At 36.3% G+C, this 26191-nt stretch overlaps 2 protein-coding genes across 2 annotated transcripts in view; one reads left to right on the top strand and one right to left on the bottom strand.

Moving 5' to 3' along the window:
• Positions 1 to 9141, bottom strand: part of LOC126814672 (protein FAM184A) — a 103218-nt gene extending 94077 nt beyond the window's left edge. Inside the window, exons 1-6 of the mRNA XM_050539980.2 lie at positions 8805 to 9141; positions 6323 to 7195; positions 5561 to 5681; positions 4691 to 4872; positions 2555 to 2761; positions 1331 to 1453 (exon numbers count right to left, since the gene is read on the bottom strand). Coding sequence (XP_050395937.1) covers positions 1331 to 1453; positions 2555 to 2761; positions 4691 to 4872; positions 5561 to 5681; positions 6323 to 7195; positions 8805 to 8945 — 1647 coding nt within the window. The 5' untranslated portion in view covers positions 8946 to 9141. The remainder of the gene's footprint in view (positions 1 to 1330; positions 1454 to 2554; positions 2762 to 4690; positions 4873 to 5560; positions 5682 to 6322; positions 7196 to 8804) is intronic.
• A 413-nt stretch (positions 9142 to 9554) lies between these two features.
• On the top strand, positions 9555 to 23380 carry LOC126814684 (peroxynitrite isomerase THAP4). The gene is made up of 3 exons (XM_050540002.1): positions 9555 to 9805; positions 19895 to 20114; positions 20530 to 23380. Exons 1-3 carry the CDS (start codon positions 9735 to 9737, stop codon positions 21178 to 21180), a joined length of 942 nt encoding a protein of 313 aa, XP_050395959.1. The 5' UTR covers positions 9555 to 9734; the 3' UTR covers positions 21181 to 23380.
• Positions 23381 to 26191: the final 2811 nt, after the last annotated feature.

The raw sequence follows: 26191 nt of genomic DNA, 5'->3' as shown, positions 1-26191 counted from the left end.
GTTTTATTTCAATAATTTGCTTGCATGTACAGTTCTGCAAATAGTTGGAGGAAACCGGAGGGCCCAGAGAAAACCCACAAGGTTATTGAGGCAACCCTACTACTCCTAGTCACAAACAAGTGGTAAATCGAAACCCCACTACTTGACAGTGCACTCGTTAAACCATTTGACCACCCAGTGATCAGAATCATTGATTAATTAATTGCCAGAGATTACTCAAATAACATTGTCAGCCATAATATGACAGGGTTGTTCTTGTCAATAAAAGGTTTTTCATCATCCTTCAATGAAACAATGTTTGTTTAACAGTTCAAACATGTAATTTACAAATATAAATAAATTTCTCAATGAGTGATGAATATTTTATCCTATTACCATGATTGATAAGGTTCTATTGCTTGCAGCTCACTACAACTCTGGTATCGCATAATTTTGCTTTTGGCAAATTATTAAAATTCATTGAGAATATTGGGTTTCTACTGTCGCTCAATTCAAAATGGTCCATCTAGATTAGATGTTGAGTTGAGTATCGGGTTTACTACTTTTTAGTTTGACTAGCGGTGTTGAGTAATTAATTAGTCTGTTAATTTAACAATTCACCAACAAGGGTTTGAAACTAAACGTTAAATACAGAAACAACATAACTAGATGATAGCGCTTATCTGTCAAATTGTGAAAAACATTCTTAAAGGCTCAATAACACTCTTGTTGTAACAGAATAATATGTCCCAATCTTTATTCTGGTCAACAAATTGTACTATTTTACAATATTCCAATTAATTGATAATACAAATTTCATCTTAACACACCTAATTTAAAAAATTGGAAAAATTCAACTAAATGATTTGAAAAGCCTAACGTAAACCTTTTCAAATGTGACTTGGTTTTAAAAATATTTTCGAACCCTCTGGACAAGTAAAATAGGATTTAATGGATAATTTACACAACAGGTAGGACACTTAAACATCTAATACTTAGAATAAGGCTACTATTTATTTATTGGAGCTGTCTAGCTAGCAAAAGATGTTATTGTCCCTTTAAGATAGGATTACGACTATAAAATGAACTGAAATAGGGAACATTTCTGCACCGACAGGGCTAATGATATGACGGAAATTTTACCCCATCAGCAGCATTCCCGCCAAATTTTCTTAAATTTCCAACAGTCAAGTTTGATTTCCGTGCACGCCTATCTACAGATGACACACTTGGTTTTATCCCTTTTTTAACAACAATAATCTTTGCCATGAGAAACATGTGATTACTCACAAGCATGATAAACTCACACAAACTTGTGTGAGTAACTTTAAACAAAACATGAAGAAGTTACCTCATCTTCGGCTGTTTTTAATTTTATAAACAATTCTGATTTGACTCGTTCAAACTCATTTAAAATAGTTTCTTTTTCTCCAGTCAATCTCTTTGTTTCTTCATTTAGGCGATTTTCTCCCTCCTGTTAAAATAAAATAAAACGGTAAATAAGTTCCCAGCATGCCAGAGTAAAGAAGAATCTAAGTTTAAGAATCTTTTTATGAAAAAAAAAAATTATAATCCCAAAATTATTCAAATTGATCAATTCTACCTTGAGATCTGGCCGTTTGAAGTCAACATTGATTTCATAACATCTGATTGTGCTGTTAACACTGGTTTTGTCTGCTCTGCACGGCCCAGTATTTTTCTAGTAAGATTGGGTGTCTATATACTTTTGCATATGTACGAAATCTGCCATACATTTATACGTAATAACCACCTGTTATACGTTTGTGGGAATGCATCTTTAACAGACAGATGGATAGTAATGGCCAGAGAATCGCACATTCCATGTAAAACAAACCTACAGACAAGGCAAACTTTTCAGACATTGAGTGACAGGATCTGGGGGCCAGCCGTAAGTGACCACTGCACTGTAGGGTCCTAAGCCTCAATCAAAATGAAAAAAAAAAAACCCCTGATTTACATGAAAGACTTAATGCGACCGGTCTTGATGGAGAGAGAGAAATGGGGTTTAACGTTCACTCGACACAAACTAGGTCATTTCGGGACTAACATATGGTTCAATTTTATTTCTATAATTCGCGTGCGCGCAGGGGTCTTTAGCAGTGGGAGAAATCGGAGGACCCGGAGAAAACCCACGAGGTTGGACAGGCGACCCTACTCCTTGTCACGTACAACCAGGGATTCGAAACCACGCCAGTTGACTCGATGACAGACTTAATGATACAGCCCGCACGTGCTAACCACTAAGCCCCCCCCTCCCCCTGGTCTTGATGGTATCATAAAGTCTGTCATTGAGTCACTGACGTGGTTTTGATTCCCCGGTTGTACGTGACAAGGAGTAGGGTCGCCTGTCCAACCTCATGCGTTTTCTCTGGATCCTCCAGTTTCCTCCCACTGTTACCTGCTACATATACAGAACCTGTATGTTAGTCTCAAAATGACCTAGTTTGTGTTGAGTGGATGTTAAATTCACTCTCTCTCTCTCTCTCTTTTGTCAGTTGACCTCATGAGTGAGTGAGAATGTCAAAATATTTCACAATAATAAGGTCATCATTACCTGTTTTATTTCTGAAAGTTTCTCGGCAAATTCTTTTCTTTCTCTACTGAGTTTATCTTCTAGTGATGTTCGTAATTCTTTCAACATGGCTTCTTGTCTCTCTTCCTGTTCGCTTTCACGGTTACTATGACGTTCCTTCAATCCCTGTATTTCCCGTTCGTATCGTTGTTGCATCGTCTGCTTCTCGATATTCAAATCATCAAGAGACTAATATAAAAAACAATTTACGAGTTTTAAGGCAGAGAGAAAGAGTACAACCGCATTACAAAATTGTGGATTTATACAAAAAACATTATACAAGTTTTAAGGCAGAGAAAAATCTAAATTTTGGAGTTACTCAATATTGAATGTATGACAGATGTGAAAAGGAGTGTACGGTAACTGAATTACAAAATTGTGTAGTAATATTTGAATATGGTGGCTATTAAGGGCAGAGATTTATTCTCTAAAGTAGATAGTTCTCTGTCTACAGAATGAAAGGGAGACAATCCTGATAATTGGTGGAGATGGTTGACATCGAAAATATGTCGTCAATTTGAATAACTATGGTTATGGTGGAAAATCTGGGATAATTTACTTTTCATTGCCTCAAATGTGTCATATTTGTATGATCTCGTCATGGTTTTAACGTATATTCTTATTTTGCGTGGTTTATCAAAAATTGAAATAAACAAAAAATAAAGTATAAAGACTTTTCAAAATTGACAAGTTTTTTCTATTAAACAAAACCAAATGAAACCACACAATTTTCCTTTTATTTGATGTAAGCTTATTTCAATAAATCTAGTATCGGATGAAAATTTATCAAAGATAAGCGATTTTCTTAATATTATTACTTCTCATCTATAGTATGCTGCCGTAACCTTGATTTCGTATCATTCTAAACTAATACATAGGGTGGGTGAATTATTATTATACCTTTATAAAGCACACAATGCCACATGCTAATGTGCGCTTTGCTTTATAAAGACATATTATAGAGCTAGACATTATTACATTGATATAATAACATGAGAGGGAGAGAGAGAGAGAGGGAGAGAGAGAGAGAGAGAGAGAGAGAGAGAGAGAGAGAGGGTTTAACGTCCACCCAACACAAACTAGGCCATTTCGGGACTAACATATGGTTTAATTTTATTTCAATGATTCGCTTGTGCGTAGGGGTCTTTAGCAGTGGGAGGAAACCGGAGGACCTGGAGAAAACCCACGAGGTTGGACAGGCGACCCTACTCTTTGTCACGTACAACCGGGGAATAGAAACCCCGCCTGTTGTCTCAATGACAGACCGTATGATACAGCGCAGCGCGCACGTGCTAACCATTCGGCCATCCAACTCCCCTGAGATAACCAAGAACATACTTGATAAAATATAGAGATAAAAATTGTTATATAGATAAAATGACATTTAATTAAAATATAAACTAGCTCTTGATAATTTCCTATTAATAGGATCACTGGGTAAAAGTCACTGATAGCAACTTCTGACGTCCAAATATAAGGTAAGGGAGATAACTCCATTTTTGACAATGTGTAATCAATATAAAACTTCAAGCTACCAAAACTTCAAGCTAAATATATTTTTAGGACGAGCAATCTGTTAATTCTCACTGTATCACCGTGGCTTCCAGATTCTAAGAAAGTCTTCAGTGCAACGGTATTTAAATCGTACCAGAAATCTATCAAATTTATGGAATAATTGTACCAAGTATCGTGATTCGTACCTTTGGTTTCTATACACAATGTATTTTGGGATGGTCAATCCCAATGGACACTTACTGCCCCTTTTTATGCATAACAGATAATTTTCAAATTATTTCTTATCGATTAGTAATGACAGTGTATGCATTAATGAAATTTATAATGATTTTATGTTGATTACGGTATTTACATGACTTATTTATACTTTAGTTACTTATTTTGTTTTTATACTTAATTTCTGTATCATATTTTGTATAGTCCACGTCAGTCGTTGAAGTTGCACTCTTTAATAATGTACAATAATAATAATATTTCCTGAAGCTGACAATGACTTCTGGTGACCTAATTCTGGCCTCTATTAACTCCACTAAAATGTACGACTATATCCCTAAATCCCAATACACAAATAAAACGATCTGTCTCGACTTGATTGAATCCTACCTGTTGTAATGATTTAAGTTGATGTATTTGTTGATGTGACAAGTTTTCTTGTTGACTAAAATAATTCTTCTTCTCCGATTCTAAATTCTCTATTTTATTGGTTAATTCTGTGATGTTTTTATTCAGTTGTTCGATTAACTCCCCTTGTTTTAAGGAACTGGCCTCTAAGTCTTGTACTAAACCTAAAAAAATTATAACAATAAGCATTACCCTTGATCTATCATCATAGAAAAAAGATATTATAGTATCAAGAAAGTAGATGGCTTAAACGGCAAGTGCAGGGCGACTGCAGTACACACAAACAAAAAAAACAAACCTGCTGACAAGATAAAAACTACACTGATGTTGTAACAAATATCTGATCAAGTGAATGCATCAGGGGCTAGCTAGTCGTATGCGTGCAGTGTGCTGTACAGTCCCGGGCCTGTCATGTTACAGGGGCTAGCTAGTCGTACGCGTGCAGTGTGCTGTTACATCCCTGGGCCTGTCATGATACAGGGGCTAGTCGTACGCATCCAGAATGCTGTTACGTCCTGGGCTTGTCATGATACAGGGGCAAGTCGTACACATCCAGAATGCTGTTACGCCCCAGGCCTGTCATGATACAGGGGCAAGTCGTACGCATCCAGAATGCTGTTACGTCCCGGGATTGTCATGATATAGGGGCAAGTCGTACGCATCCAGAATGCTGTTACGTCCCGGGCTTGTCATGATATAGGGGCAAGTCGTACAGGGGCAAGTCGTTACATCCCTGGGCCTGTCATGATACAGGGGAAAGTCGTACGCATCCAGAATGCTGTTACGTCCCGGGCTTGTCATGATATAGGCTTCAGTCAAAATAAAAATAATATCAAATACATGTATACATACCGGATTTCTGGCTTAATTCTGTGCTTTGTTGAGAATATTTTTCATTCAAGGAAGACAACTCTATTTGTTTATCTTGCAGTTGGTTTAATGATGTTGCTAATTCTTCTTCTAAATCTTTTAACTGAAGCAAGAAACATTTTATCATTCAAATTCTCTCATCCAGATCGTAATTGTTTGGTCGATGTGGTTCCCAGATAATCTGTGTCACTTGAAAGTGGTAGCACGACCAGTTTTTATTTTACAAAAAATTATGGCCTACACTTACGAACATTGGTTTTCATCCCATCCAAACAGCTTGGCAGCAATTTAGTTGTCAGTCCCATAGGCTCTAACTGTGACAAGTCGGAATGGGCTTAAAAAAACCCAGACGTTCTTTGGACTTGAAACCCAGACGTTCTAATCGAGGATTAAGTTCCCTTAAAGCTCGACTATCGCGCCCCCTAAAAGAGCGGAGAAATAAATGAAAATATAGGTTTAACGTCCTACTGTTCTGCTCCTAATGGGATAATGACGATAGGCATACGCCATACAGTGTGCTATGAGGGACAATTTTGCCCGGATAAAGGCGAAGCGGCCTGTTTGGTTTTTTTTTAATTCCCATCTGAATGATAAGCTGTCCCCTTGCCAGACCCTCTGTCCTGCATCACCGACAATGGGGAACCACACCAGAAAATCCTGATGAACTTTCTTGGTCAACACAGATATTGAACACGGGAAAAGACTACCAATGGAAGGAACAGCACAATATATTAATAAACCTACCTTTTGTACCAGATTTTGTGAATTACTATCAGTATCTTGTAACAAGCTTTCTAATTGGCTAATTCTATTCCCATGTTTCTCTACACATTCTTCGCTATCAGCTAATTGGTGAATCAAACTGTCAATTTGTTTTTTAAGTTCCGCCTCTTGAGATGAGAAGTCTTTACGTAATTTTTCTTGTTGATCTTTTAAAGTTTGTACGAGACTATCCTGTGATGCGGATTGTTCTCGTTTTATCACTTCCAGCTCATTTTCATAAAATGCTTGAGCTTTTTGTAACTTCTGTTCATAATCTTCTTCAGATTTATTTTTCTCTACTTGCAAAAGTTCATATTTTTCACTTAACGAGTCAATTTCTTCGCTATGCTTCTCCTTGAGCCGCGACACTTCGTGTACCATTTGCTCGTTTTGTGAACCCTGGAAGTTACGAACAGAATCTAATTCTACTTCATGATTCTTTTTAAGTTCATCAATAGCTCGCTGTTTCTCCGATTCGAAACGTTTTTGAAATTCTACAAATTTTTCAACATTTTCAGCGAACTCTCTTTTAGCTATTAAAACATCTTGTGATATTTCTAACATTTTTTCTGCGTGACTTTTCTTGACGTTACATAATTCCTCTTCCGCTTTCCGTTTGAAGTTTTCGAACTCTCCCAACGCCCGTTCCTGTCGCTGTTGATGCTGTACAATACATGCCTCCAGAGACTCGATACGTTTCTTACCATCCACTTCCGACACAACTTTACTTTGATAAATTGCGATTTTTTTCTTTGTGTCTGCCAATAATTGTTGTAATTCTTCTTCGTGTGTGTCTTTAAGACTTTGAACAATGGCTTCATGTTCATCGTTCTTTGTGTTAAGAGCGTAAATGACCTGTAAAATAAATAAAAAAAAATCTAATTAAAATGAAATTTAGGGTTTGTAAAACATCCTAATGTTCTGCTCCGACTGGCCAATGAGGGGAAATTTGTCTGGACAACGGCACTACTACTCTTATATTGAATTCCAAATGCTAAGGCTTTTTTTGGGTGCACGTCAATGTGCATGTGGGACCACTGATTGTTGCTTGCCAGCGTTCTATGTCCTGCACTACTGACAAGGGGGAACCCCGCTGGAAAGTCCTGACAAACTTTTTCGGTCAACACATGGATTGAACACGGGACCTCCTGATTAGCGAGCCAACACCTCACTAACTGAGCCACTGTGACTACAGTAATTAAAATGTGTCGGCCATGAAACTTGAAACATTAATCATAACAGACACGTCTGTTATTATTAGAGACATCCCTGCTGGTGAATAAAAAAACAATTTTGATTTGCAGGGATTTAACTATGGAATGAACATTGAGATTGTTCAAAATAGACTGAATATAAAATTTGAAATGGCTATGAAATGAAATGGGGTTCAATGTTCTACATTTGTTCACCAACTGGGCTTAAGAAGACGTTCATTATAAATGTAGGCTACATCATAAATTGTTCGCATTTTTAAAACTAAAATATACATGTAACCCTTTATAAAACTTATGTTGTTTTAATGTATCAAATACATAAATAAGAAACCATATGCAACGTTTTGTGTTTCTGGATCAAAGATATTTCTCATAAACAGTGATTGAAAGTTGAGTAAATTCTTAACTTAAGTCTGAGAACGCTTTGAGAAACAGGGGCCTGGTCTTTTCCAACTAAGATTTAAAATGTATTCCCACTCTTACAGATTGTACAGCAACAACAACATAGCAGGCAATCAACAGTGTCAAACAGAGAGCCAAAGTCTAACATAAAAGATTGATAAAACATGTGCCTGACATGTTCCGAACAATCTGATTAAAACACAGATCCTATTTCGTTTTGTTTTTTACAGTTCAAAATTTCGTTGTTATATAACAGGCGTTCTAGTTGATGTGAGGAATTAGCCTATGAAATGGCATGTTTCGGCGAGTTCTTGGCGTGTTCTGCACGCAACTGTGGGTAAACCCCTAGAAAAGTCAACACTGATTGATTAAAATCAATGTCTGACGTCATAATAGGATCAAAAGTGGTTCGTATGACTTCTGACGCAACCTCCCAGTAGGCCTACAACCGGTCAGATCTTTAGTGTAACGATTTAGCTAATTTGCAGGAGTCTTTAATGACTCCTCGAAGGAAAGCCGACGTGCGTCGAGAGGAGCAGGAGCGAAAGCTCCTCTTAAACGTGAAGGACTGCGCTGCCTAATAGGCTTAGAATAATAGTAGGACTATAGACGTGATGTGCCGTCTCCACTTCATTACGGACTGGCTTGATAGGCAAGACGACATTTCAGTCCCAGTGGCCTCTGGGGAGGGCTATAAATAGACCATCACCAGCTTCATACAGGCTAGAATGTTTACAGACTTATCAAAGTAAGTTCTTAAATTCTTAATCGTCTGACCTGAGTGACAGAGTCAGTAATGCTGTGTTGTAAATTGTATTGCCCAGTGGTAGTGACACTTGAGACGTTACCTTTGTTAACTGTGCTATCTTTTTAGACATTTTAAGATGAAGATCTTGTGATACTTCCATGTCTTTACCAGAACTCTGGGGAAGCGTTCCTCCCCCATATTTCTGACTCTGAAAATAGTTAAACGACATTTTGGTCGCCATTTTTCACTGATAAAATTTCACATGAATTTGTTCTCTAACAAGGTCATACGTGTAATCCTTCGTCTGGCTGGTTCTAATCCGATTTAAGAAGCCTCATTTTTTAGTAATTAAAATAAATCACAAATTAAAACGCCTAATCCATTAATTGGCAACTTTTTTGTTGATAAAAGTTGTGATAACGGTAAAGACCGGAAGTTGATATTGGTTGCTAGCAGTAACGCGTCTTTAACGCTGAAGAGTTCTAACTACCGCATTAAATGATCGAATAACAGTTGGCCTACCCATAATTATATCGTGATTTCAAACGTTTAGCTGTCATATGCAATGAAACAGATGTGTGAACAGCCTTAGCTTATCGGCTCCTTTAGAAATTTCAAGCAATATGAAAACTCGTTCAAAGGGCCATAATAACTACAACAATTTGATTGATACTCATCATAGTCATTGATAGTCATTAGTACTAGTAGTAGTAGTGATATGCCTAATGATATGGTCTCAGACTAGAAACAAATCTAAACGTTAAACCCTCTTCAAAATTATGATGAGGATAGTGCCAACTGTCATCCCCCGTGTGCCTATGAATAAAGAATGGAACCAACGGAATGTTGAGTCCTCATTTCATGTAATTTTCAATGACGTCTATAACTAGACCGCGCGCAGACGCAAAACTAATGAAAAACAGACTCTGACTTCCGGTGGTGGGTGAACGGTCAACAAAATAAATGACGTCTGATAATCACTTCGACGTTAAATAAAGCTATTTCACACACACTTCGATTGACGTTAAGAATGGTCAAGTTTTGCTGTGCCGTTGGATGTTCTAATCAACATCGAACTGGATCTGGATTGACCTTTCATCGGTAAGATCAACTAACAGTAACAAACGGAATTATCTGTCAAACATCTGCTTGATAATTATATAAAAAAATAGGCAGTGGATATTTAACCGTATACGGCACTTTACTTTTGTAAGTTGTTTGGGGTCTTATTAAAGACATTATTAATGTTCAAACAGGTTATTTATTAATTAAAATATAATTCAGTGACTATTTAGTCAGCCATCATTGTTTACAACTCTATTATCATACGGACACAGATCACTAAAGATTGCCCCATTGACTCCAATGTTAATTCTCGTATCTTAGACCGGCTCTAACTTTTTCCCAAATTTTCGTTGGGTAGAACGCTTTCTACCACAGATGGAGCAACATGTGGCAACCACTTGCCCAAAAGCACGTATGAGGTTCTTCATGAAAAACTTGAGATACACAAGCTGGAAGTAGAGACAAGTAAACATGCAATTTCAGGCCCTACATTTCAACGTAACCAACCTCTCAACTCTTGTATCCTTCCGCATCAAAATTATGAATATTCACCAAAACCTGGCAGAAAATGTATTTTCAAACCCTTTTCCTCAATTCTACACCAAAAAGTCAACAAAAATCGCCATGCAAAAGGGGGAAAAAGGAAAAGGGAGAGGAAGACTAAAAATAGCTTTGGCCCTTGTTTCGTGGGTGACGGCGTAGGAATATTTGGTGATCTGTGTCCTATATAGGGGTGAAACTTCAGGTATCACCAAAAGGCCTTTTTTATTTCCTTCCCATGTGTTCTGGCAACATGCCGGTGAAAGAAAATCAAAATCAAAGAATAACTGTAAAAATGATGGCCCTTTAAGTACACATGCTGCTTTATGTACACTGGTGCATCTCAGGTCCATAGGCCTTTTGTGCTAAAATTTAAAAATCTTTCTTATTAAAGGCAGTATCTGAGTTCTGTGAAAAAATTAGACAAGTTACAAAGAAACTACATAGAAAACACTCATAATTTGGAATTTTTTTCAAAAATATAATTTTTTACTGCCATGTGATGAAAAATGTACAAAATTTACATGTAGCATCTCTCAAAATACCAATAATTTTCCACTTTTTTAAATATCCGGACGGACAAGAAATATATTTTTAGAATCTGTGGACAATATGCAAACAGAAAAAATGCAAACCAGTTGCAATGATTGTAATATTAGAGATCTATACTGAAACATGTATGCCTACCCCCTGAACATGCCACTGATTGAATTAATCTAATCTATGGTTGCAGAACTTACATTACCAAAGGAATCTGTCTAACAGCTATGTTTTACCATCCCTGGCTAACATATGCACATATAAACTAAAATAGGTGCAATAAATATGAATTATGGTTAAAAATAGGCCTTGATGAATGAAAAAAATGCCATATTTGGTCTATGATCACCCCTCTCTAACAGAAGGGTCACAGAATACACAATTTTCACAAATTTGGGAATATTTCAATGTTTCCAACATCTCAAACCTCAGAGGCATGTTACAAATTTGTATTGCAATCCTTGTGCTGAAGCAAGATGTCTGGAACTTTACATTAATTTCCTGAAAAAATGAAGTCAAAAAAGTAGCCATGACAGACTTGACAACATAAAAAGAGGCCTGAAAAGGAGAAAAATTAACATTTTATTGTTTTATAGGCAACATAAATGCAGCAAACACCACAAATGCTGGATTTTGATAAGAAAATATTGAACATTAAACTGACATTTACACATCTACACCAGTTTTATATCTGGGTCTGGTCTCATTGGCCTGAAATGCCTCAGGGTTCTACGTTTGACTCTGAACAAATAAGGGTTAGAAATCCTTGAAATGCACAAAAAAAATATTTTTGGGTGAAAAATAACATTCTTAGCTGTAATTCAACCACAAAGTCCAATTAAGATCATTTTCATGTCAATACAGGTGCATTTAAATCCCTCAAAACACATTAATAGAAAAGGGTGGGGTGGGGCATTTATTGCCTCTCTAAACAGAATGATGGAGTAAAAAATGTCTAGAAAGGCTGGGATATTGCTTCCTACATGAAGGAAATGCAAGAATTTAATGTTTCAAAGGAGAAAAAAATGCTTATTCTGGGTAAAATAGTGGCAAAATTGAGCCAACCCCTGTTTTGAACATTTTGTACAAACCCATCTGCTGTACATTATTAACTCAGTGTTACCAATTTTAAATTTTCTGTAGGAAAGCTGGAGCTATTTCTAAACCTGACAAACATGTAGATCCCATCTAAGTTATATTAGCAAAGAAAATATGGGCATTTTTAGACATTTTGACTCATTTTAGTAGTCATGAAAATATTAATTTCTACATCCAAATGGGGGGAATCTCAAGATTTTTTGTGAATATTCCTGATTTTTAGACAAAATTTGGTGAAATTTCAATACTGTTCACTTTATCTGTGCTTTCTGAGACTGAATAAGCCAACATTGGGCATTAGAATATTTTACTTACTGTTAAAAATTCAATAAAAATTGAAAATTGAGAAATTTGCAGTAAAATTACAATTTTTCTTCAAAACTTTTATTTTTTTTTTTTTCATTAACTTTTTTTAGTTTTTCTGTAGCCAAACTATTTTATTCATATTTTCTGAGAATTTAATCTTCATATTTTCAAAACTAAGGCATATCAGTGACAGCCTTATCACACACAGACAGGACACAGATCACTAAAGATTGCCCCATTGACTCCAATGTTAATTCTCGTATCTTAGACCGGCTCTAACTTTTTCCCAAATTTTCGTTGGGTAGAACGCTTTCTACCACAGATGGAGCAACATGTGGCAACCACTTGCCCAAAAGCACGTATGAGGTTCTTCATGAAAAACTTGAGATACACAAGCTGGAAGTAGAGACAAGTAAACATGCAATTTCAGGCCCTACATTTCAACGTAACCAACCTCTCAACTCTTGTATCCTTCCGCATCAAAATTATGAATATTCACCAAAACCTGGCAGAAAATGTATTTTCAAACCCTTTTCCTCAATTCTACACCAAAAAGTCAACAAAAATCGCCATGCAAAAGGGGGAAAAAGGAAAAGGGAGAGGAAGACTAAAAATAGCTTTGGCCCTTGTTTCGTGGGTGACGGCGTAGGAATATTTGGTGATCTGTGTCCATACTACAGCGCTACCTGGACACAGACCACTAATTATTTACTTAGGGAGTCAACTTGTATTGTCTATATGTATTAAACTATTAATGTCAACATCTCCCTTTTTTATATAAAATAAAATTTTAAACACAAATTAAACTTCACTCAATTAAAGTAACAAACTAAACATGCAATATCCAATTGTTTTAAATTCACAGAACAAAATATATTTAGTTATCATAGTCTCTCATCCATGATGGTTTCCTGCTTACTCTTCCACTAGCAGTTCTCAATAGATTTGGTTCATTTATATCAGGTTGAATTTCTTCTTGTTGTTCATTTGGTCCATTTGGTTGATTGTGCTCTAGTTCAAAATTTCCTGGAAAGTTATTGTCTCCATTTTGTCCACCATTTTGAATTGTGTTGTCAACTGGATCATGATTAAGATATTGTTCTGTGTAGAAAGGTTTTAAATGTTGTCTATTTCTCCTTATTACTGAACCATCATCACTTCGTACCATATAAGATCTTGGACTGTTGTGTTGATATAGAATTTTACCAGGAGTCCATTTCTTTCTATCAAAATTCCAAATGCTGATTGATTGACCTGGTTGAAGTGGTTTCAAGTCAATTGATGTTTTGTCAAATTGTTTCTTTTGACCTTCTATCTTCTTTTCTCTTTCCTTTTGAACACCTATCTGTCTTGTAGGTCTTAGATATGATTTGGATATTGGTAAATTAGTTCGTAATCGTCTTCCAAATAATAACTGTGATGGAGTTTTCGATCCAAGAACTGGGCTGTCTCTGTAGTTTAATATAGGTAAATAAGGATCTTGTTTATCAGCTTTAGCTTTGATGAGTAACTTTTTAACAATTCCAACATATTTTTCAGCTAACCCGTTACTTCTTGGATAATGAGGACTCGATGTTTTGTGATTTATTCCCCATTCAGTTGAAAATTTTCTAAATTTTTCATTTGAAAAATTTGTCCCATTGTCAGACACAAGGGTTTCTGGAATTCCATGTCTTGCGAAGATGGATTTCATTTTTAATATGGTTTCTTCAGCTGACAAATTTTTCAACTGAGCTATCTCAAAGTAATTTGAATAATAATCAACTAACAGTAAATAGTCTAAATTATTAAAATGAAAACAGTCTGCTCCAACTTTTAACCATGGAATATTTGGTCTTTCATGTGGTTGAAGTGTTTGATTTGTTTGTTGATTTTTATATGTTTGACATATTTCACATTTTGTTACGTAATTTTCAATGTCATTTGACATGCCGATCCAAAACATACAGGATCTTGCTCGAGTAACACATTTTTCAAAACCTAAATGTCCTTCGTGTAATCGTCTCAGCATGTCGCATTTCCACTCTTTAGGAATTAACAATCTATTATTTTTGTAAATTAAACCTTTAAAATTTGAAAGTTCATCGCGGAAGTTCCAATACGGTTTTACAGTGTCATTTAAATCATGACGATTATCTGGCCATCCATTTTGAATGATTCTACGTAATTCTAATTGTTCATTATCAGCTTCACACGATTTTTGAAAGTTATCTAACATTGTGTTACTAAATGGTAATAATGCATGTACCACATGCACATAATAATCTAATTCCTGATGAAACTTTAAATCTTCAGGTTTTGGGGGTTGTGGTGCTCTGCTTAATGTATCAGCTACTTTTAAGTCTTTTCCTGGTATCCATTCGTACTCAAAATTATACTTTTGTAAACGTATCATCAATCTTGCTATTCTCGGAGGTGCGGATGTCAATGATTTTGTAAATAAAAATTTTAATGGTTTATGATCATTAACAACTTTAAATTTATTCACACCATAAACATATTGATGAAATCGTTCTGTAGTAAATACAATTGATAACAGTTCTTTTTCAATCTGAGAGTAATTTTTCTCAGCATCAGTCAATGTCCTTGATATAAACGCGACTGGTCTGTTATTTTGTAATAGTGCACCACCTAAACCATATTGTGAGCTGTCACAAGTTATAGTAATATCTTCTTTTGTATCGAAGAATTTTAAAACTGGTGCTTCTGTCAACATTCTCTTTAGCTGTTGAAATTTTAGTTCATGGTTTGCTGTCCATACAAACACATTTTAAGAAATATAAAGCAAGAGAAAAGGGATTTTGATGAATTTTTGACAGAAATCAAGGAACAAGTAAAAAGCTGTGCTTATGGTGAGATGTCTGACGAAAGTGTTCGAGATCAGATAGTAGAAGGAATAAGTAGTCCAGTCTTGCTGCAGAAATTACTAACCAATAAAAATTTAACATTAGAAGTAGCCATACAGGAATGCAGGACATTTGAAAATGTAACTAAACAGATGAATCAAATGACATCTAAAGGTCAAGAAGGCGCTACTGCAGTATGTCACCAAACCGTTGATGCCTTTAGTAAAAAAGGGAGAAAAACAAATAATCATCCAAGAAAAGATGAAAATAGAAGACATACAGAAACAAAACATAAATATGAGCCAACAAACCAGAAGAAGTTTGACAAAATTTGTCAACGATGTGGTTACAATCATAAATATAATGATTGTCCAGCATATGGTAAAACTTGTACCAAATGTCATAAATTAGGTCATTTTAGTAAAATGTGCAGGACCAAGAAAGTCGACCAATTTACTGAAGACAATTCTGATGAAGATTTATTTCTTGGTATGGTAAATGAAGAAATTATTGATGAATCAAATGATGAAGATAATTTATACATATCAATGGTGAAAGAAAATAATACCAATAGTAAAGATACCTTAGAATGGAACATAGAAGCCAAAGTTGGTGTTCAAGACAGAAAAGTTAAATTTAAATTAGACAGTGGAGCGCAAGCTGATGTGTTACCCTACCATGTCTATCGACAAATATCTAGAAAAAGATTAAATCCAACCAAAAGAAGACTAGTTACCTATAATGGTCAAAGATTAGATATAGCTGGTGAAGTTATTCTTATGGTTAAAATAAAGAATGACAAGAAATTGGTCAACTTTATAGTTATTCGAGATAAAACGGTTCCAGTTTTAGGGCTGAGATCCTGTGAAGATTTAAATTTAATAAAACGAGTAGAAAGTTTAAATAACAAAGACAATGATATATTTAATAAATATAATGACGTTTTTAATAAAACAATAAAAGGTATAAATGTGCCTGAAGTTAAAATCTATATGAAAGATGATGCTAAACCAGTCCAGTATCCTCCCAGAAGAATAGCTTATGCTATTCGTGAACAAGTCAAGGAAGAGTTGAATAGGATGGAACAGAATGGTATTATTCAGAGAATAAATGAACCAACCGAGTGGATAAATGCAATGGTGGTCGTAGAGAAGCCTAATGGTAAGCTACGTATCTGTTTAGATCCCAGAGATTTAAATCAGTACATCATATCAGACCAATATAAGATGCCAACCATTGATGAGATGACTGCTAGGCTGAATAATTCGAAGATATTCACAAAATTAGACGCTACCGAAAGTTTTTGGCAGCTAAAGCTTGATGAAGAGTCATCAAAATTAACAACATTTTCAACTCCATTTGGTAATTTTTGTTTCAAAAGACTTCCTTATGGTTTAAACATTTCTAGTCAAGTATTTCAACGTGTTATGAGTCAAACATTTCAAAATCATGAAGGCGTAGAAGCTTATGTAGATGACATAATGATACATGCTGAAAATCAGAAAATTCATGATGAAAGACTTAAAGCTACACTAGACAAATGTCGTGAAATGAACTTAAAACTGAATAAAAATAAATGTGAACTGAATAAAACTGAGGTAAAATATCTTGGTGTAATTATCACTGGAGATGGTCAGAAAATTGATCCGGATAGAATTTCATCCATTGTAAATATGAAAAGCCCATCTTCTAAGGAAGAACTACATAGATTTCTAGGGATGTTGACATACCTAGCTAATTTCCTACCCAATCTTTCTCAAGAAACTGCAATATTGAGAGACTTAATTAAAGAGAAAAATGTGTTTGTATGGACAGCAAACCATGAACTAAAATTTCAACAGCTAAAGAGAATGTTGACAGAAGCACCAGTTTTAAAATTCATCAAAATCCCTTTTCTCTTGCTTTATATTTCTTAAAATATGCCGTTCATAAATAATATTTCTGGCACCAATAAAATAATCATCAAACATTCTGATTAAATCTTCTATTGAGGTTTCATTTTCACCCTCTTCTTTTATTTGGAATGTGGAGGCTATTTTCCTTCCATCTTCACCAACAAGATGCAGCAATCCAGACCTTTTAACATCATTTGGTTGATTCCTCGCTCCAGAGGCTGTCAGGTACAACTCAAATTGTTTCTTGAACGAAGTCCATGCTTCCTTCTTATTTCTACTATTTGTCAAATCTAATGACTTGGGAGGTGGTAGATTCTGCATACTTGCTGTCACTTTAAACTTCTGACACCATGTAAGTTGTTTGGGGTCTTATTAAAGACATTATTAATGTTCAAACAGGTTATTTATTAATTAAAATATAATTCAGTGACTATTTAGTCAGCCATCATTGTTTACAACTCTATTATCATACTACAGCGCCACCTGGACACAGACCACTAATTATTTACTTAGGGAGTCAACTTGTATTGTCTATATGTATTAAACTATTAATGTCAACAACTTTATTTACTATTTTGCCGTACGCTTCCGTTTAACATGCGCAGTTCTCTGATACCTGGACTTAGCAGTTTTCGCTTTGGCGTCTGACATTTACCCATAACCCAAATCTTAACCCTAACCGAACCCTAACCCAACAGTTCTATTCATTCTTTGTCTAACATTATTTCATTTTCCGTTTCTTATAAAGGAACTAAATAGCCATACTTGAATTTCTATGGTAGAAACTGGAGAATTATTTTTAAAAGAAAATAAGATAATAAATGTAGATTTGTTGAAAAGCATTTAGAATATTATTCTATTTTGGTCGAGGGCGGATTTCTGCGGATTTTGGTTTTAATTTAAGTACTAAGACTGTCAGTGGTTTATGTTTTTCCCGTAAAATCGTGCTTCTGCGCCGAAACGATGTACGGTAAAATAGCGGAAGTAGATACTTTGCCGTATATACGGTTAAATATCCAGTTCGAAAAAAATAATAAAACAAAGGCAAAAAGCAATGATCTTGTCTTTTGTGGAAAGTCCAAACTAAACAAGTCCGGCAATGCAGCAGGACAAATCAATGACGTCTATTTTATTTATATATTTTATTATATATATGTTGTCATCTCCTGCTTGTTCAATTATCTTGGTCATAAAAAGCATAACAATAAATCCCAATAGTCAAACAAACAAAAACACCATAACAATAATATCCTTATAATCATATTTTAACTCATAATGGCATATCTAGGCCTAGTTCAGCTCTGAACGTAGGTCTCATTACACTCACCCTGTACGTTCAGGGACTCTTCTATTGAATCCTTGTCGAAACTAAAATCGGCCCCAGTCAATCTTACTGGGCAACTTTTTGCTGCTAAACGGTCGCGTGTCAGTCCCTGTGAACGCCTGAACAATATAAATGAACACCTTAGTGAGAATATAAGACCTTGCTTACCTCGCTAGAACCAGTATGAGCGACACAACACGCTGTTAAAAAATACGTCTCCCGTCTTCTAACCGACTTGGCGGACTTATTAAAAGGGTAACGTACAAATTTATGAACTCGGCCATGTAAGATGAAACGAAATTTAGGTAAGCCTGGGAGAAATCTAGGCCCTACCCAAAATATTCCATTATCCGTTTGGTCTGGCAATTTTAAGCATCAAAAAATGGCTTGTCACATACTGTTTTTTTTTTTTATAGGCTATTGATGAGTTCGCTCCCAAGTCTGCACGTGCACGACAAGTTCTGTTTGAAATCAGTTAAACATGATTTGGGGTTTTGAAAAATATAAATAAATAGTTTAGTTTATGTGATGAAAAAATTTCCTTCTTAAGATATTTTGGCGTCAGGGCCCTTATTCACGAAAACTTAAACTAAGTTACAACCGAAATTTTAAGAAATACTGCAACTTCATTGGATATATGCAAATTGATTTTACTGGTCAGCCAATCGAATTGCAGTATTTCTTAAAATTTCGATTGTATCTTAGTTTAAGTTTTCGTGAATAAGGGCCCAAATCACGGTTTTCGGTTTTCCATTTGTTTGCCTGCTTAAAATTTCCTGTCAAAATAGTGTACCACATCTGATTATTATTACATCAGTAAAACTGAAATATAGTAGGCCTACATGTATTGGGGGGGGGGGGGAATGGCTGAATGGTTAGCACGTGCGCGCTGTAATGAAATGAAATGAAATTGGGTTTAACGTCCTACTGTTCTGCTCCTAACCTGGGCTGATGAAGACGGGCATACGCCATACAGTGTGCTATGAGGGAAATTTTGCCCGGACAGCGGCGCTACGGCCTACTCTTATATCGAATTCCAACTGTCAAGGGATCTTTTACGTGCACGCCAATGTGTACCTCGGTTTTTCGTCCCATCCGAATGACTAGACAGCTTTCCTTGTCAGGCCCTCCATCCTGCATCACTGACAAGGGGGAAACCACGCCGGAAAATCTGAATGAACTTTCTCAGCCAATGCAGGGATCGAACACCCGACCTCCAGGCTAGCGAGCCAGCGTCTTATCCACTTAGCCACGTGATCCCCCACGTGCATGCTGTATCATAAAGTCTGTCATTGAGTCAACTGGCGTGGTTTTGAATCCCCGGTTGTATGTGACAAGGAGTAGGGTCGCCTGTCCAACCTCATGGGTTTTCTCCGGGTCCTCCAGTTTCCGCCCACTGCTTAAGACCCCTACGCGCAAGCAAATTATTGAAATAAAATGACCTAGTTCGTGTCGAGTGAACGTTAAAACTCATTTCTCTCTCTCTCTCTCACATGTATTTGGTACATGTATGTCATATTATTATTATGTTGTGATATGATCCACATTATTTTTTATTTTATTTTTTTTTAAATAGATTTCCATTGGACCAAACAATGTGTCTGAAATGGTGTAAAGCAGTTAATAGATTAGATCTGTCAACAAATAAACTTTGGAAGCCATCAAAATTTAATTTCTTGTGCTCCAGCCATTTTAAGGCAGATGACTTTTATATGTCAAAGCATGGCACTATGAGACTCATAAAAAAGGGTGTAGTACCATCTATTTTTAGTTGGAAAACTCAAGTTAAAGTACCGGTAAGTAAAATCCAATATCTCAACATTAATATGCAAAGCTGCTTACCCTACAAGCTACATTTGTACCAGAACATAGCTTTTAAAACATTTTGGGGGTTGGATGGCTGAATGGTTAGCGTGTGCACGTTTTATCATAAAGTCTGTCATCAAGTCAACTGGCGTGGTTTTGATTCCCCAGTTGTTCTTGACTTTTAGGTAGTAGAGTCGTCTGTCCAACCTCAAAAGGATTTCTCTAGTTTCCTCCCACTGCTAAAGACCCCTACACATAAGCAAATTATTGGAATAAAATTGAACCATCTGTTAGTCCTGAAATGATCTAGTTTGTGTTGAGTGGACCTTAAACCCTCTCTCTCTCTCTCTCTCTCTCTCTCTGATAATGAGCTTCTTAAGAAGGTATATTTTATCTGTTTTTCAGATTACCCACCGTACATCAGAGACATCTCTAAAAGCAGGTGTAAACCAGGTAGAGGCCAGCACATCTCTTCTGTCATCAACAGATTCTATAGCTACCAACCTCTGTACATCAGTGAAACCACTAAAATCAGGTAAAGTTGCGGCCAGCACATCTCTTCTGTCATCAACAGATTCTATAGCTACCGACCATCGTACATCAGCGAAACCACTAAAATCAGGTAAAGTTGCGGCCAGCACATCCAATCAGTCATCAACAGATGTTATAGCTACCAACCTCTGTACATCAGCGAAACCACTAAAATCAGGTAAAGTTGCGGCCAGCACATCTCTTCTGTCATCAACAGATTCTATAGCTACCGACCATCGTACATCAGCGAAACCACTAAAATCAGGTAAAGTTGCGGCCAGCACATCCAATCAATCAACAGATGTTATAGCTACCGACCATACATATTTTTGTGAGCCAGCTACATTAAAACAGAAATATGATGAAATATTACAAGAGCTCCAGACTACTAAGAAAGATCTTTATAACTCAAAAAAAAGAGAAAAACGAGCACGTTATACAATTCAGTTAATTCTAGAGGATTTGAAAGAATCCAAACAACTTAATGAAAAGGCTTGTGAAATGTTAAATAGCTATAAAAGTTAGTTTCGTGCAAATATGACTCAATAAAATCGTTATTTGGAGATTATGTTTGCTGGTGTAGGTCGGTGTGATGGCTGCTTGAACAATAATCCTTCCTCCGTTCAGTTTAGGGCAGCATATAGATCACTGCGTAGCCATGTTGGAGTTAATATCACAGTCTCTGAGAATGGAAATTGCAAACCTGAAGGTTACCATATGATGATAAATTATAAGGGTGGTGTATAAGTTATGATATGTCAGTAGAGGATCACAGATGTCTAGTAAATAGAATGACAGGTTACCATATGATGATAAATTATAAGGGTGTTGTATAAGTTATGATATGTCAGTAGAGGATCACAGATGTCTTGTAAATAGAATGACAGGTTATCATATGATGTTAAATCATAAGGGTAGTGTAGAGAATCGCAGATTTCTTGAGGGTTTATAGTATTCAAGAAGCTTAAAGATATTTCCGTTCAAGACTAAGAGAGAGAGAAATAAGGTTTAACGTCCACTCGACACAAACTAGGTCATTTCGGGACTAACATATGGTTCATTTTTATTTCAATAATTCGCTTGCGTGTAGGGGTCTTTAGCAGTGGGAGGAAACCGGAGGACCCGGAGAAAACCCACGAGGTTGGACAAGCGACACTACTCCTTGTTACGTACAACCAGGGATTCAAAACCATGCCAGGTGACTCAATGACAGGCCTTATGATACAGCGCAAACGTGCTAACCATTAGACCATCCAACCCCCGGCTTTTCAAGACTAAACTACATTTTAAGTCAATCAGTCAACTCATACTATGTGTAAATCGTTTGAAAATATGAAATGCATGGTGATCACATTTTCTGAATGGTAAGCCTCTGTGGACCATTCTGACTTATGATTATTTTGCCTCAAATGCTTTAAGTCAAGAAAATTTATCAGGATTTTCCGTCGTGGTTTCCCCTTGTCAGTGGTGCAGGAAGGAGGGCCTGACAAGGACAGCTGTTTAGTCGTTCAGATGGTATGAAAAACCAAGGTCCTGTGTACACATTGGTGTGCATGTAAAACTAAAAGATCCCTTGGCAGTTGGAATTTAATATAAGAGTAGGTCGTAGTGCCGCTGTCCGGGCAAATTTTCCCTCATAGCACACTGTATGGTGTATGCCCGTCTTTATTAGCCCATTAGGAGCAGGACAGTAGGAGGTTAAACCTATATCATTTGCTATTGTCATTAGTGAGAATATTATAATATTGAATAGAAATGAAAGTAAGACAATTGAATTTAACGGGAATTATGTAAGATGTGGATAAAGAGCTGACAGTTCTCGCTATAATAGTTAAAAGTGGATAATGGAAAGGGAGTATATTGAAAATTTAATTCAAATTACTTCACCCATAGCTGAGTTATCGTTGTTGAAATTTAAACTTGACTGTCATTGTTACTGTTGTTAACATAATAAACAAAGTCTTGATTATTCATTTTATCTTTTTAAAATTAAACTATTAACTGTCAATTGTTAAAGGGACTATCCCTTATTTGAACAGTCTCAAAAATAAAAGTCTGAGTATGTATGAAATTTTAACGCCAAGATATAGAGGAATGGTGTATTGACGGTATCTCAAAATTTCAGCTCAAAATATTGAGTCGTTTGGACGTGACCGTCAAAACTGCTTATCCGGACACGTAACCTTTTTAAGATTTCGAGTCATTTTTTTCGTTGGGAGACCTGATAATCGATTTCCGTTCATTGAGAGGTCTATACAGTGAATGACCCAAATGCTGTACTTGATAATGAAAGGTAAATTTCACCTACACATTATTTTTATACAAAAATGTCTGGTTTTATCTAGACACCGCATAATACATCTTGGGACATCGGGGTCCATTTCCAGATGAAGACTGACCAGTTTCAGTTATTTGAAAACATATCACAAACATTGAGTTAGTTTCTCGGCCCTTAGGTAGAGGATTTTAAGGGATTTTAAAACAAAATTAAACTGTTTTATTCTCCAAAAAATTATCGGGATTAGCCCTTTAAGACATAAAGAAAGACCTTCAATGGACAGATAATATTTAATTTATTTGTTATATAATTTATTAGGCCTATGTTAAAATTATCCATCTATACTAAATTCTGTATAACGGCTTGAAACCTGATCCTGATGTTCAAATGTTATTTGTATTTATAGATCATATAATTTGCATACCGAATAAATAAAATTATTATTAATAGTATTTATCTTCGAGGTGTTGACCGAGACAGTTCATCAGGATTTTCCGGGGTGGTTCACCCTTGTCAATGCCTGGCAAGGGACTATGTATAGTCATTCGGATGGGACATAAAACTGAGGTCTCATGTACTCATTGGCGTGCATGGAATTCGAAATAAGAGCCACTCTCCGGGCAAAAATTCCCCTCATAGCATACTGCATGGCGCCGTACCCATCTTTCTTAGCCCAGTAGGACATTAAACCACATTCCATTTTCATTCATTCATTACATTTTCAAGATTTTTCGTCCTTTGATTATTTTATTATGGATTCATATTTAGCCAAGTACAATTGTCTCCTTTGTAAAATTAACCGTACATATTTTTTCTTGATTACAATTTCCTATAGAGAATTATGGGAGCTACGGTGTCTTATGTTCGGTCCCTGGTCAGGATTTATCGACTGAGTTCCTCCTTGTCATTGGTGTAGGGCCGAGGGCCTGGCAAAGGACATTGTGAAAACATTGGCGTGCACGTAAAAGATCCCTCTGCAGTTGCAATTTGATATAAGAGTGGACCATAGCGCCTCTGTCCGGGCACAATTTCTCTCATAGCACACTGCATGACGTATATAAATGAAATAGGATTTAACGTCCTACTGTTCTGCTCCACCTGGGCTAATGAAGGCAGGTGTACGTCATAATGTGTGCTATGGGGGAAAGTTTGCCTGGACATTCAGATGAAGAAATTAACCCAATATGAAAACACGGTTTAAATAAGTAACAGAATAACCCGTTAAATAAAATAGTTGTTATTAATAATTATGTCCATTTTGAATTAAATAATTACCGGTATATATGGTACAGTCAATCTGTCAAATCAACCAGTTGGTCAAATGCCAAATGTGGTCAGGCATTTGGCAAAATGCCTAATGTGTTAAAAAGAACATGACATACGCAGGATTTATTAGTAAAACATAAGTTTATTCCATTCCATAATAATAATAGTAATGCTTTATTCAGTAATAAGTTCATACCCATAGATAGGTACAAATTATTCAATATACGTCTAAGCCGAAACAATTTACAAAATTGCAGACATTAAAAATTGAATGTAGCTTATGCAATTATTATATTTATATGATATATAAGCATTATTTACAATTGTTCTATTTACAATAATACTCCTATCTTATCAAACAATGATATCTTATTAAATAATGATAATGATAATGATATAATGCATGTAACATTAAATTAGTTAATAAAACTGCCTTTGGAGATATGTCGATAACGATGAAAGAGTCTCCCGTCAAAAGGCAACACCTAGTAACTCACGTTTTACTTATTTTGAGAAAAGAAAAGAAAGGAAAACGGAATGAATGCATATTAAACCCCAGCTTATGCATTGATTTGACTATTAAGTTACTAGGTTTTTCTGTGGCATAATCCCCGGTTGTACGTGACAAGGAGTAGGGTCGCCTGTCCAACCTCGTGGGTTTTCTCCGGGTCCTCCGGTTTCCTCCCACTGCTAAAGACCCCTACGCGCAAGCGAATTATTGAAAATTAAACCATATGTTAGTCCCGAAATGACCTAGTTTGTGTCGAGTGGAAGTTAAACCCCATTTCTCTCTCTTTTTTTCTGTGGCATACTTGGCAAATGACGGAAGTTGCTAGGTTGTGTCATGGGTGTATCTGCTTACAAAATCAAAAGATTGGAATATCTAGTACAACAACAGGAAGCACGTACCCTAGTAACTACAAATTTGGTCCTAACTTAATATTGATAATAAAAAAAAGTGAGTTACTAGGTTTGACTTTTGACGGGAGGAGTGTTAACGTCATAATCAGCACATAACTGGCCAAATTTAAAACGACCAGGATATTGACAAATATATTGTTTCAGTAAAAAGTTTACTCTTAAATCTTTGTAATATTTACATTCTAATAACCACATTTACATAAGGTATTTACGCAAGATATTTTGATTCCTCGTAAACAAGTTCCATCTTATATACAGGTAATGTAAAGGGTATAAAGTTACTTATTGCAACAGTTCAAGCTGGAATTGTACCGACTGTTGTACTTGAGATTGTTCTTGAAACACTTGCATCTCTTGGTCTTGCATTTAGAGGTTCCTTAACAGTTGCACTTTACAAATCCCTGACCACCACTCTGCGATTCCATACCAACTGCAAAAGGAAGAGACAGGTTGATGGCTGTATTAATGTCAGGCATAAGAAGACGCTTTTGCGGACAAAGATCAAAATAGTTTCTAGAATATTTACAACGTGCAACACCGACAGGACGGTGACAGGGGCGGATTGGGCCATCGGGCGATCGCCTGAAGGGCCGGTCGGACAAAAAAATGAACAAAATAATTTTGTCCAATCCGTCTAAAAAACCCTTTTCTGCTGAACATTATGGGGGGGGGGGGGTATTGGACCAGCCATGGAGCGATGATGATCATGTTGTATGTAGCCGGTGGCTTTAACGGGCCGCCACGCCATCACTGGAGTCTGGAATGGGCTGATATAATACACTTTCTGGGCAGAGATTATAAGCAAATATGCCACCAAATCGCATATTTGGGGTTCATTTTTCAAAATTTTCATGGGGGAGAACCCCCGGACCCCCCATTCGGGCTCCACGGTCAGTAAAAGGGGCCACTCCGACACGGGAGCCCGGGCCCAATCCGCCCCTGGACGGTGAGAATGGTCAACAAGATTGGTGGAGATCTCAGATGACTCGGGACTGCAGTTGGAATGGTCAACGGCATTGGAGGGAATACCAGATGGATGGTCAACGCCATTTATGACCATGTCAGATGACT

This window comes from Patella vulgata, chromosome 3 (assembly GCF_932274485.2).
Source record: "Patella vulgata chromosome 3, xgPatVulg1.2, whole genome shotgun sequence".
Classification (NCBI taxonomy): Eukaryota; Metazoa; Mollusca; class Gastropoda; family Patellidae; genus Patella; species Patella vulgata.
Note: the sequence above shows the minus strand (reverse complement) of the source record. Positions and strands in the feature narration are given on the sequence as shown.

Excerpts from the sequence above, each read along its gene's own strand:
- LOC126814684 (XM_050540002.1), top strand. The coding sequence starts at position 9,735 with ATGGTCAAGTTTTGCTGTGCCGTTGGATGTTCTAATCAACATCGAACT. Across the intron at positions 9,806-19,894 it reads TCTGGATTGACCTTTCATCG|ATTTCCATTGGACCAAACAA; the intron begins GTAAGATCAACT and ends TTTTTTAAATAG. Across the intron at positions 20,115-20,529 it reads AAACTCAAGTTAAAGTACCG|ATTACCCACCGTACATCAGA; the intron begins GTAAGTAAAATC and ends TCTGTTTTTCAG.